The sequence below is a fragment of the Ambystoma mexicanum genome, chromosome 14, assembly GCF_040938575.1.
Source record: "Ambystoma mexicanum isolate Mex_15411 chromosome 14, UKY_AmexF1_1, whole genome shotgun sequence".
Lineage (NCBI taxonomy): Eukaryota > Metazoa > Chordata > Amphibia > Caudata > Ambystomatidae > Ambystoma > Ambystoma mexicanum.
The window spans coordinates 382003752-382016351 of record NC_090940.1 but is presented as its reverse complement, the minus strand read 5'-3'; the positions used below and the strand labels follow the sequence as shown (position 1 = coordinate 382016351).

The following is a 12600-nucleotide window of genomic DNA, read 5'->3' as shown; positions in this document are numbered from 1 at the left end:
AAAATTGACTTGTGGTAGATAGAACACTATGACCCAATGCTCAACTGGTTTCTGTACTTGCGCCACCAAAGTGCTGAACATTATTCAGGAGCTACAATATTAGTCATCAATAACAATGCAAATCATGCTATTTTTTGTAAACACAACATTCCTTTTTTACACCCCAAATTCCTCTTGAGTAACATGTGCACTCCTGTATCAAATCCATGTTAATTAGGGATTGAGGTCTGGCATTACCAATTTAAAGTTATACAAGTGGGTATCTCTGTCTGAAATACCTTCTGAAGCCTTTGCCACATGCAGGACACAATCCAACCTTATGAGTGGTATTAAAACCCTTCAAAATGCACATTAGGACACTAAGCTCCAAGATCCAGAGTATTAAAAAAACTTAAAACTATGTTTTTAAAATATACTCACTGAAATGGGTAGGATTTTGTCAGCACGTGAACATACCATAACTGCACCAGTAAATGCCATGCCAAGAAGTGCTCCACATCTGTAAGTGAACCTGCAGAGTTAGCCGATTCTATGTCAAGACCAGAGGCAAGACTTATGCTTCAACCGTTTTAATCTACTCTTCAGCAGTTTCAACACTTCAAACAGAAGAAGAAAAAAAAAACATAATTTCCATTCTTTTTCTTTTAAGCTACATTTCCCTTTCTTCTAATCTGATTTTGTTGTCCATTTTATTTCCTATCTGTAGCCATTTTAGCTACTTCTTGCATCAGGCTCCACCTCTTCTTTAGCTGCTCTTCAGTCAGATAAGTGATGTTTCATGTTACTGCAGAGCATTTATCTCCATATTTTGCATAATGTACATGTTCACTTGTAATTGTTGGACATAACGCAAGGGCAAAACACTGCGCGCAATATAATCTCATTGGGATCATGACATTTGTTTTGTGTGGCTGGTATCAAGGGATTGAGAGTTGCAGGACCGCAAGAACGAGCGTTATTCTGCCCCAACTGCGCCGAGCGGGTCCCAGGTTCTACTTACAGCATGACTGAGGACCCGTTTGGTCGTATCGACGAGCAGGACCGGGCCTCCACCCTGTGAGCATGTGCGACGCGGCTCACATGTGAAAGAATACCCGGCAGGCAGTCTCCGGAGCGAACGGTCACAGAATTCTGCAGTGAACCCAACGCTCCGGGAAAGCGAAATTTATACCGACAATGCCGGTGAAGACACAGGCTACGAGCGGTATGCACATATTGATAGCAGTGACGATGGAGCGAACTGGCAATCAGCAGACAACACGTGCGCAGGCCGTGTGAGTGCAATAAGCATATGTTTTAAGTGCTGCATAAAGTATATCATAAAGTGAAAGAAAAATGAAAATATATATGTAAGGAAATGTAGGTATGATCCATACTGAATAAGGACAGCTGGAAGCTGAGGGTGAAGGCCACACTGACACTAATTGCCCTGTCGCAGCCTGCTTCTGTTCAGGAACTGGCACTCAGCCCCGTAAAGTAGCCCTGCAGCCACCAGAATATCTGAATATGAGTGGAGCGAGGAGGAACACAAAAATAGCGACCTAGCACTCAGTTTCAAACAGGTGCTTGGGGACTCTTTAGTGGAAGCTGTGGCAGAAGGAGTAAGGCCTATACAAGAAAGACTGGCCACCCTCGAGTCTATCCTAGGGCAGAAAGGTAAAAGCACCCAAGAACATAAAGAAAGCAGATCTGCAAAGGCCACCAGCATGAAGGAGGGCCTTTAGGGGAGTAACACGTCATGGAAGAGGAAATCCTCTTCTACTCCTCCAGGTCCACAATATGGGGAAGAACAAACCCCCAGAGGCTGCTGATGCCTTTGGTAAGCTAAGAGAAGCCTTTCTCCAAAGGGCAGCAGTGCAAAGCCTCCTTTCTCCCTCCCCATGGGAAGACAACATGGGTGATACAGATGAGGACTCAGGCAGAGAATCGCCAGAGGCATCCGCATCCTCACAAGAAAAAGAGGGTAAGCGAGAACCGGCCCCCGCATGGGCCACAAAAGCCAGGAAAGAGAAGCATCTGGAAACGCTGGAGCCAGATATGTCAGACAGGTACGACCCAGATGACATCTGGAATCCCAGGTCTTCGGACTGGCAGCCCTCACCCAGAGTAGCCAAGTACATGGCCCAAAGGATCAGGAAAGCCTTGGATAAGGATACCAGGGCACGCATGAAAGCGGAGTTTCCGCGTCCAGATCTGGCAGGAAAAGTAGCGAAGCGCATAGACTTGACCCCAAAATTATGACATTTGTTACAAGACCTCGAAAGAACTCAGGAAAGGTATGATCAGGTCGTGGAGAAGCTGCCAGGAGAAGTAGCTCTATGTCACAGGCCCTTTAAACAAAAATAATGGATCTAGCAGAGCGACCAAGAGATACTGGCGAGTAGGTGCAAGTGGAGACCCTGGCTAGTTGGGCCCAGTGCGCGGTATGCCTACTGGGCAACGCCAACTGCGCCATGTCCTCCCCGAGACGTAGGAGTCTGCTGCTAAAGATTGACCCGAAAATGAGTGGCCTCGCTACCTACAAAGCAGGCGAAGCGGCTCAGGGCCTCCTGTTCGGAGAAGCTTTGGGAGGTGTATGGGCATGTATACCTCCCTGGAGAAAGCTCAAGCTTTCATGAAGAAAATCTTCCCAGGCAGAGTTTTTGCCGGGACTGGCCTTCTTCCCCTCCAGAGGGAGAAACATCAGAGGTCGTAGGGGAAGAGGAACGGGAAGAGCGCAAGGAGCAATCTCAGGTAAGGGAGACTAGCTTTACATACCCCGGTAGGAGGGAGTACATTGCAATTTTGGCAAAGCTGGTGCGAGCTGTCCAGCGATGCATGGGTGATGCAAATGACCCGTGGATTCCAACTAGAGTTCGTACAGTCCCCTATCCAAGCCCCATGGTCAGGTCGCAAGCGGAAGAGGAGCTCCTACACAACAAGCTTCCACAGCTCAGTCGGAAAGGCAGCAATAGAGCGCTGTATGGCCCTGGAAAACAGGAAATAGAAGGTGCAACCAGTGATAAACCTGAAGGAGCTCAATGGCTTGTATAAGGAAGGCATGGTATCAACAAGAAGACAGACACAGCTGACCACAATTCAAGGGATTTTATTGAACTTCAAAAAGGGTTTGAAAAACGCCTATCTAATTCTAAATCTACAGATGGGAGCAAGCTACAGCCGCCATCAAATAAAAATAACTCGGTCCTACTGGTGTCTTGTCAAAATAAAAGGGCCTATACTGTTAAACATATTGCCAATCCGAACCACTAAATACAAATAGTGTGGGAAACAATGTTACGAAAAAGTAAAGTAAAAGTGTTCACAAAATGATATGTCAGGGTGTTCAGGCCGTTGACCTCCCTTACCCACGTTTTCATCAAGGGACAAGGCGGTATACTCGAGCTTAGCAGAGTCTCTGGCTTCTCTAGCACGTGGGTGCAGTTCAAACATCAGCATCACGGCCTTCTGTGCCCAAGTCTCTTTGCCTTCCAAAGTCTCTTCTTACAGATGGCCTGATGTGATGAACAAACAATAAGTCCTTTCACATGTACTCAATTTCTCAGGTGATTCACTATTCACTATTCACCTCGGATCCCCCTAAGCCGGGCTCAGATCCCCTTTAACATAATGCTCATAGGATTTTCATGTATCCAATTTCTCAGGTGATTCACGGTTCACCCCACAACTCCCTCAGCGGGGCTCATATCCCCTTGAACACAATGTTCAGTCTCCCTCTGCTGGGCTCGGACCAGTTTAATTCACTCAAACACAAATTTGCTTTATTCCAAAAGCTTTCAATTGATCTCCCTCGTTCGGGCACAGACCAACTTTCTCTATTTTGTCATCAACTTGTTTGGCAGTATTGACATCAAAGACTTTTGATTGTGCAAAGGATTTTGCTCGACCGATCGTAGGACCACTTCCATGTACAGTCCCTTGCCAGTTGGATACCCAACAGAGACCTTCCAATTAGCACACTTGCAGTGCCGGACCGCTCTGTGAAGATATTGCATCTTGGCTTCAAAGTTCAATTCATCATCTGTTGTTCAATGTGTACTCGTGTGTGCCGTCACATGCGTTTCATACACTGTTTGCTTCAGCGTTCATCATACAATGTTGCCGCTTGCAACCTTGGCTTCAACACAGATCGGTCTGGTATCAGTCTCCCCAACTCACTGGCCCCGTTGATTTTGCTGGCGCTGCTTTGTTGTAGGAGCCAACGACAGTACCACAGTGGCAAGCGATTCTCCCTGCTTTGACTATCGATGCAGGAGGGTCCCGGGTACCTCTGACACACAAAGAAGCCCTGTTTCCTGGTCTTATGCTTTCTATTCTTGAGGGTTCATGAAAGTAACGGTTCTTTGTCGAAAAAACAAGGGCACTTCCCTCCTCGCAATACCCTTCTGTTTTGCCATCTTTCTTCTTGTGTTAAACTGCCATCTTGGACCTGCTGCTTACTTTTGAGCTTTGCCTTGCTCAGAGTGTGCTCTCGTGCTCTGCCTTTTTTTTATTGTAGGGAAGTCAGGTGTGCGTGATGGTCAGTAATTGCCTGACCATTGTATTGGGACATGTCAGATATACGGCTCGGGTGTTAGTCCGTTTTCTCTCATAGCGAGCTGTCCGTGAGAAAGTGTTTGTGTTGTGAAGGGGAGAGGGGGAGTTGAGTTCCTAAATATCCTACCTGGTAGGATGGGGTAAACGCGTTACAGGGAAGGGGATACTGCATCTCGCCATCCGGTGTGCAACTCCAACTCCCCGAAGACCCCTCAAACAGGTGATCCTACCGCACTGGTCCACCCCAAGGAACTGGATCCAAAAGCGATGGCTATGTCCTGGCCACCTGGATGACAGATCCCCAGGGACTAGCGAGTGAGACACCTTCAGGTTTCTCACACTGGGTGAACTACAGGCACTTCAAGATGGAAGACATTCACGAGCTAAGGGATATTCTCAGGAAGGACGACTGGCTAGCCAGGATAGACTTGAAAGACGCCTATACGACGGTACGGTGGCTCTAGAATTTCACCCCTTTCTAGTATTCAACTGGAAAGGGCGATTCTGGCAATTCAAGACACTGCCTTTCAGTCTCATGTCCGCCGTGGGCGTTTACCAAATTGATGAAGCCAGTGATATTCTCTTTATAGCAGACAACAGGGAAACCTTGATATACCAAATAAATTGAGTTAAAGACCAACTGTCATCACTGGGTTTTCTGGTGAACCAGGAGAAGTCAGATATTTCCCTATCAAAGAGGACAGACTTTCTGGGCGTTGTGGTAGACAAGAGGTAAGCAACGCTGGCACTCCTAGCGCGGGTGATATGAGATATCAAGAAATAACTCAGAGCATGTCTCGACAAGGAGGTCCTTTCTCTCCGCTCCCTAGCGAGAGTATTAGGGTTGTTGACGTCCTCCATCCAGGTGATTTTCCAGGGCCCCTGCATTATAGAGCCCTGCAGAGGCTGAAGATCAAGCATCTTCAACAGGGTCTGGGATATCACCAGTTAGTTCCCTTCATCAGGAATCGCACACACAACTGCAGTGGTGGCTGCAGACCATGGAAGTATGGAGCGGGCATGCCATTTTAGGGGACAGACCAGACTTGGTCATAGAGTCAGATGCCAGCAAAGCAGGCTGAGGGGCATGGTGCGGCGTCTGAGAGACAGGAGGTAAATGGGCACCCGGAGAACTGAAGCTACATATAAATTGTCTAGAACTATTAGCTGGGTCTTTCGCGATCTGAGCTTTTACGAAAGACAGATCAAACTGCTGCATCCTCTTGAGGATGGACAATATCTCAGCAGTCTGGTACATAAACCACCTGGGGAGGACGAGGTCCAGATTCCTCGCAGAACTAGCTAAGGATTTTGGCATTGCTGCCTTCAGTCTGGCATTTCAGTGATGGCCGAGTATCTCCCGGGATCCCTCAACCTAGTAGCGGATTAGAACTCCCGTTACCTGACAGACTCCAGCGACTAGAAGCTCAACAAAAGTGTCTTCTAGCAACTGGATCAGCTGTGTGGACCGATCCATACGGATCTATTCGCATCCAGGCTGAATGCGCTGACACCCAGGTTCATCAGCTGTATATTAGACTCCAGCATGCAAGGGACAGACATGTTCCTTCAGGACTGGAGCGTGGAGTGTATTACACATTTCCTCTCTTCACGATGTTGGGCAGGGTATTAGCGAAAATAAGTGACAGTAGCACCCATTTGGAAATCACAAGAATGGTTTCCACCTCTGATGGAACTTTCCTCTAATTAACCTGCAGATTCTCCCATCAGACACACAACGCTCACGGAACCAGCGAGGCAGTGCCAACCTCTGTGCGAGGGACGCACTGCCGTTGATGGCCTCTAGGGTGTCGCGAGAAGATGGGCGATGCCAGGCATTTCAGGCCACATTGCCAAGCTCATCTCGGGCCCCTTGGCTCCTTTAACACGCCGGAGCTACGCCGCTGTGTGGTGCAAAAGGAGAGGTATTCCTCGGGTTTCTGCCCCTATAGTGTCCGTCCTTAATTTTCTGGACGGACACACAACAATGGACGGCGCACCAGAGGGTGAGCACCTAGCGGTATTAAGGCTCATGAAAGGTGCATGGATTCATGCTCCTCTGATACGAAAATAAACCCGTCTATGGGATGTGATGGTAGTGCTGCAGTTTGTCAGACTGGCCGGCGACCAGGTACCTCTCCATGACACAAGTATCAGGGAAGTAAGCAATGCTGCTTTGTCTGGTGTAGGAGAGTCTCTAATGTCAGAGCACTGGAAGTGGATACAAAGGCCTACGGTCCAGAAGGGGTGACTTTTACTGTGGCGAAAAGAACTATGACGAATTCTACTTCCATCTCGTAACTTTACATGCCCGGGCATCCAAGGTTATGAGTCCCAGTTTGCATCAGGGAGTATGAGAGCAGGACGGCCAAACACAGCCCGGCAGGAGTATCCCAGCGGCTCATCACACGCAGGAATCTGTTGGATCGATGTGGCCCAGTTCGGAGCACACTCCGTGAGAGGGGCCATGGCTTCCAGAGTGTTCGCCGCAGGAGTTCCGCTCACGGACATCCTGCAAGCAGCGGACTGGTCATCTGAAAGTGTATTTAAGACATTTTATTTTAAACCAATCCAGTCAGTGGGGGAAGCGGTAGTATAGAGCTTTGAACAAGCATAATGCTCGACTCCGGTCTTGACCTAGAATGAAGATTACTCCTCATTAAAGCACAGGGAGTCTTGATTCTATTAAAGACACAGAGGCGAGCATTACTTTCCCACCCAGCTCATGCACTGAATGTTGACATTGTATTAACTCAAGTTTCCCTCCTATACAACATGGCAGTACATTCTCCCTCCCTAATGGTGTCTATCTGATTTCCCAGGAGACGACCAGAAGAACGGCTGAGCGGCCTAGCAGGCAGATGAGGAGCAAGGGATCTCAGTTGTAGAGGTGGAGATGGAGGCTAGAGTGGCAAAGTTCATCCCAGTAGAGTTAATTGGGGACACTGTTGCTTTGCTTGTGACTTTTTTCAAAGACATTTATGGAGTTCATTTCAGAGCAAACAAAGAAGAGGTAGAGCTAAGAGGGCTACATACAGGAAACAAGATGGGACTACAAAATCAGATTTTGAAAAAAAGAGAAAAGTATTTTTTCAAAAAGTAGATTAAACAAGTTGAAGCATAATGCTTGCCTCTGTGTCTTTAATAGAATCTAGACTCCTTGCGCTATAAGCAGAGGTAATCTTCATTCTACTAGTATAGGTCTCTGCACTTACTGCTTAGAAGTTGTAAGAAACTACGTGAACCACAGCAGTATGGAATAAAATACTACTTACAACACGTAAAATGTGTATTACAAGTAATCTCAGAGTTCTGGAACATTATTTAGGAACTCAGCCTTCAGCATCATTCTTCTATTTCTTAACAGAACTCCTCAGTGACTTGCAATAGCCTTAGAATGTATGGTAGTGGGTAGTTTATCCCATAGATCACATGCGTTTCCAGGCAACACATACTGAAATACAGTGAATATATAAGAAACTGTCTGTTATACAGTCTATTCATGTGTTAGCTGATCCTTTCGAAGGTTTTCCCTCCATCATATCTCTCAGATCCTTTTGCTTACTCCCCTTTAGTTTTTTGATGGTTTTCTCTTTACTCTTGAAGCCTCATTAGTTGGATGGTATCCCGGCACTAATTGCGCTGGGATACCGCCCAGCGCAATTAGCGTTACTGCAACTCGGTCCGGCACAATTTGCACCAGATCCCGAGTTGTGGGGGAGCGGTAAGTCCCCTTTCACTGGGTCCTTCGGACCCAATGGGGCTGGGGGGTACTATTACCGCCGGCAGTAATAGCGCTGGCAGTAACTGCGCCATAAATGGCCTTGAAGCCGGGAAACATTCACCTACAGCTCATAGCTGGAGGTGACTGCCCCGGGACACAGGATTGGGAGGAGCGGTAAATGCGGCAGTAATAGCGTTAGCGCTGCATTTTACTGCTCCGCCCAAATCAAGATGAGGCCTTTGGTCTTTCTACTATGGTCCTCATAGCGTAACTGCTCGATTTAAAATGTAACAAAAATCATTCTGCAAGAGCATTTACAAGTAAAACTAAAATCAGGATTTTCTTTCTTTTGTATACCCAGTAATTCAATCATCTCAAAAGCCCAACTGAGAAATGTGAACAGTCTTAGCTGACAAGGAAACTTCTTTTTAAGTAGATGTTTGGATCAAGGTGTGATTAAACGTTCTGCCAAACAATTAAGCAAATGCTTTTCTCCTTACCTGTACAACATATTCAATGCTGGAAAACTGAGGTAAGAGTTCTGCGGGTTGATTCACCTCCGATATGCCAGCATAAGTGGGAGGAAACTATTAAAAAAAAAAAAAAAAAAAAACACACATCAAACATTGTAATACCACACAAAAACAAGGAACAGAAATTCATGGTGAGCTAATGGTATTTGTTAGTCAAAGAGGATAAGATTGCGGGAAAGGATTTGTTGGTTTGAAATATGCTTTTAGAAAGTTCCTCCTAAAAGTAGGCGATCCCTTATTTAAAAAATAAAAGAATGGTAACTAAACATTAAAATGTATTTGTACTTTCAGCCTATGTATGATGTCCCTGCACATTCAGAACTCTAAGGAACCTGTCTGCGGGTTGGGACAGGATGACCAACTGAGTGAGGCCATGTGACACACAGAGTTTCCCTCGTCCTCTCCCCTTTAGCTACCAGCATACCTTACCCTCAGTTCTAAAATGAATCAACGTTCCCAATGAAAATGCAGGAAATGTTGAGTGAGGTATTAGTAGCTGGGAAAGGGTATGAATGCTAATAGCACCCCCGGTTGCCAATCCGGAAACCCGTGGTGCCGAGAGTATTGTATTTTGTTTAAATGAACGGGAAACCTCACTGCGTCCTGTTCATTTAAAAAAAATATATATATTTTATTGGGCATATATAAGGCACTTATACATCAAGTAAATTGTGTTTCAAAGCACCCACGGGGTAAAGGGAAGGGAACAAGGGAAAAAGCAAGACAATGGACAATGCAAAATATAAATAAGCGGTCCTACTAGCCCTTGTTAACATTTGGATCGTGCAAGTGCCGGGAGAGAGAAGGGATGGGGGAAAAGGGTAAGTGCTAGAGGATCCACAGAGGGGTGAAATGGCAGGGAGACCATGGCAAGGCAACAGGTAAGTGCAAGAGCCGGTTTGCGAAGGCAAAAGGTAAGTGCCAGGCAGTGACCACAAGAAGGAAGAGGGGTCAGCTCAGGCTAAGTGGTGCCTGAAGGCAAGAGCAGTGGGAAGGCGGATGCTACGGGCGATAAGAGAGAAGGCCAGGACCCAGAAGGACAGATAAGGGCCCAGGCCACCAATCACAGCTACTGTGGGGTTTAGCAAGGTTGGGAGAGATGGAAGGAGGAGGAGAAGAGGAAAGTCTTGAGGTGTTTGCAGAACTTGAGGAGATCCGTCTCAAGACTGAGAGAAAGGGGGAGGCTGTTCCAGAGGAGGGAACTAGCTGAGGAAAGGGAACTTCTGCCCGCTCTCTACTTAGAGAAGCACTCGACAGAGAGTTGGAGCCGGAGGATCTGAGGGATCTGGAAGGAGAGTATTTGGTGAGAGCAAGTTGCAGATAGCGTGGTCCCCGGCCCCAGACAGCCATATGGATGATGCAGAGGGATTTAAATTTGATCCTTGCAGCAACCGGGAGCCAGTGGAGAGATTTTAGAGCTGGAGAGATACAGTCCCTGGGCCTAAGGCAAAGGATAAGTCTTGATGCCATATACTGGATTAGCTGGAGGGGGTGGATAGAAGAAGCGGGTAGATTAAGGAAGAGACTGTTGCAGTAGTCCAGCCTGGAGAGTGCCAGAGCTCTGGAGACATTGGGCCTCCTTACGACCATGGAGGTAGCCATACCCCCATACCGGGTACCGGGTCCGGGTACCCTGAATGGGGAAATACCAGGCCATTCCGACCTTGGAGGGCCCGTTATTTCCCCATTCAGGGAACCCGGACCCGGTACATCCCCATTCCCATTCCCATTCCCATTTGAGCCCCCATATGGCTCAATGGGAATGGGGAGGATGCAAACAACAAGCCCATTAATGACGGGCCCGTTGTTTGCATCCTGGTCTGCTCGCGGGACCCGCTAAGGACGCCTGGATTTACCAGGCATCCTTAGCGGGTCCCGCGAGGAGACCTCGTAATGAGGCGGGAGGGGGTTAACAGGGCCGGCAGCTCTACCGGCCTGTTAACCCCCTATCACCAGGGTCGTAATGACCCCCACTGGGGGAAAGGGAGGAAAGGGAGGATGCCCCTGAGGAGGTAGAGTTGGAAATGGGCATTCTTGGCATGGTCCAAGATGTGAGGAATGAAAGAGACAGGAGTCGAAGATAACTCCCAGGTTTATGGCTTCATGGGAAGGAGAGAGTGGGAGAGCCCATCGAGGGTGGCCAGAGTGAGTGGAGTAAAGAGGGAACATGAGTCCCGATAGGAAGAATCTCAGTTGTGCTGGCATTGAGACAGAGACCATTGGAGGTACACCAAGACTCGATAGCGGACAGGAAAACAGAAATGGCAGAGGAGGCAGGAGGAGATGCAGAGGGTAGTCTGAAGAAGAGTTGGGTGTCATCTGCATAACACTGGAAGTGTGGTGAAAAAGGGGACATACAGTGAGCAAGAGGAGTGCGATAGATGTTAAAGTACCAGGGCGAGAGGATATAGCCCTGGGGGATCGCCAGAGGTGGAGCTAGAGGTGGGTGAGGAGAAAGAACCCAGGATAACCTTGGAGGGGTGGTCAGTGACAAAGAAGGTCAGTCAGTCCAGTGCAAGTTCCAAGATACCAAGGGTATCATGGAGCCGTTTTATAAGGATGGAGTGGTTAACCGTGTCAAAAGCTGAAAAGAGATTGAGTAGAATGAGAACAGCAGGTGAGTTGGAGTCAATAGATGCAAGCAATTCTTCACAGTTGTTCAGAAGAGCAGTTTTCATGCCTCCGGATGCTCGGAATCCAGATCAACGGTCATGTAGGCAATCAACAGGTTCAGCATGCTGGGTCAGTTGGGGGAAGACCAACTTCTCCAGAAGTTTCCCAAGGAAGGGAGTGAGAGAGATGGGGCAGTAGCAAGCCGGACATGAGGGGTCGGCAGAAGACTTTTTCAGGAAGGGGCGCACAAGAGAGTGCTTGAGGGAAGAGGGGAAAGACTCAGTGGCAAGAGAGTGATTGCATAAATCCGCAAGTGCAGAGATAAGGGAGCCTACATTGTCCTTATTTAGTTCTAGAAGAGCAGGGGGAGACCGGTTTGCAAGAGACCTTCATAGAGCGACAACTCTGGGGACCTTGTCCGAAGTGATAGAAGGAAAGAGTGGATGAGGGAGGAGGGGCTGAGGGCGGCAGTGTGGTGGGGAAGGGGATGATGGGAGAGAACTCCAGATGTCCTGAGTTTTAGCAGTGAAGTGGGTGGCCAGTGCGGTGCAGAGGGCCTTGGAAGGAAGAGGTTAGGTAGAGACTGCAGGTGGATTGGCTAGTTCCTTGCAGACTTTCAGCCGTGTTGTTAGAAGCTCCAGAGAGGCAGGCCTGGATGTGAGCCGGTGTCTAGTCAAAGGATCGAATCTAAAGGGTCGACAGGTCAAAGGATCGACACCAAAGGGTCGACAGGTCAAAGGATCAAATTTTTTTTAAAATTATATATATATTTTTTAGGTTTTCATTTAGGGAAAAAAGTGGTTTTTAGCAGAAAAAGGAGGTTCGGGGGTGGACCCCCCCCAAAAAATAAATAAATATGAAGAAAAAAAAAATTCGATCCTTTGACCTGTCGACCCTTTGGTGTCGATCCTTTAGATTCGATCCTTTGACTGGCAACCATGTGAGCCCTCTTCTTGGAGCAAATGGAGAGATGATATTGCCTTTAGAGAGGGCGACAGGCCAGTTCATAAGAGGATGAGCTCAAGGTCTGCACCCTTCTGTTGAAGAGCTCTGCACATGCATTTCAGGGCTGCTACATCAGAGTCATACGAAGTGTTACACCTGGAGGCAGGTGACAGGCAGATTCTCATGAAAGGGGCAAGAATATCTAGTGTGAGTGATAGCCAAAGTTAGATTGTAGAGAGCAGAGTCAGT

The 12600-nt window shown here is 47.6% G+C and overlaps 1 protein-coding gene across 1 annotated transcript in view; it reads right to left on the bottom strand.

Annotated features, from left to right (window-relative positions):
- Window positions 1–12600, bottom strand: part of SEC23A (SEC23 homolog A, COPII coat complex component) — a 1668754-nt gene that overhangs the window by 1499472 nt on the left and 156682 nt on the right. Inside the window, exon 4 of the mRNA XM_069637506.1 lies at window positions 8761–8847. Within this exon, the coding sequence (XP_069493607.1) occupies window positions 8761–8847 (87 nt within the window). The remainder of the gene's footprint in view (window positions 1–8760; window positions 8848–12600) is intronic.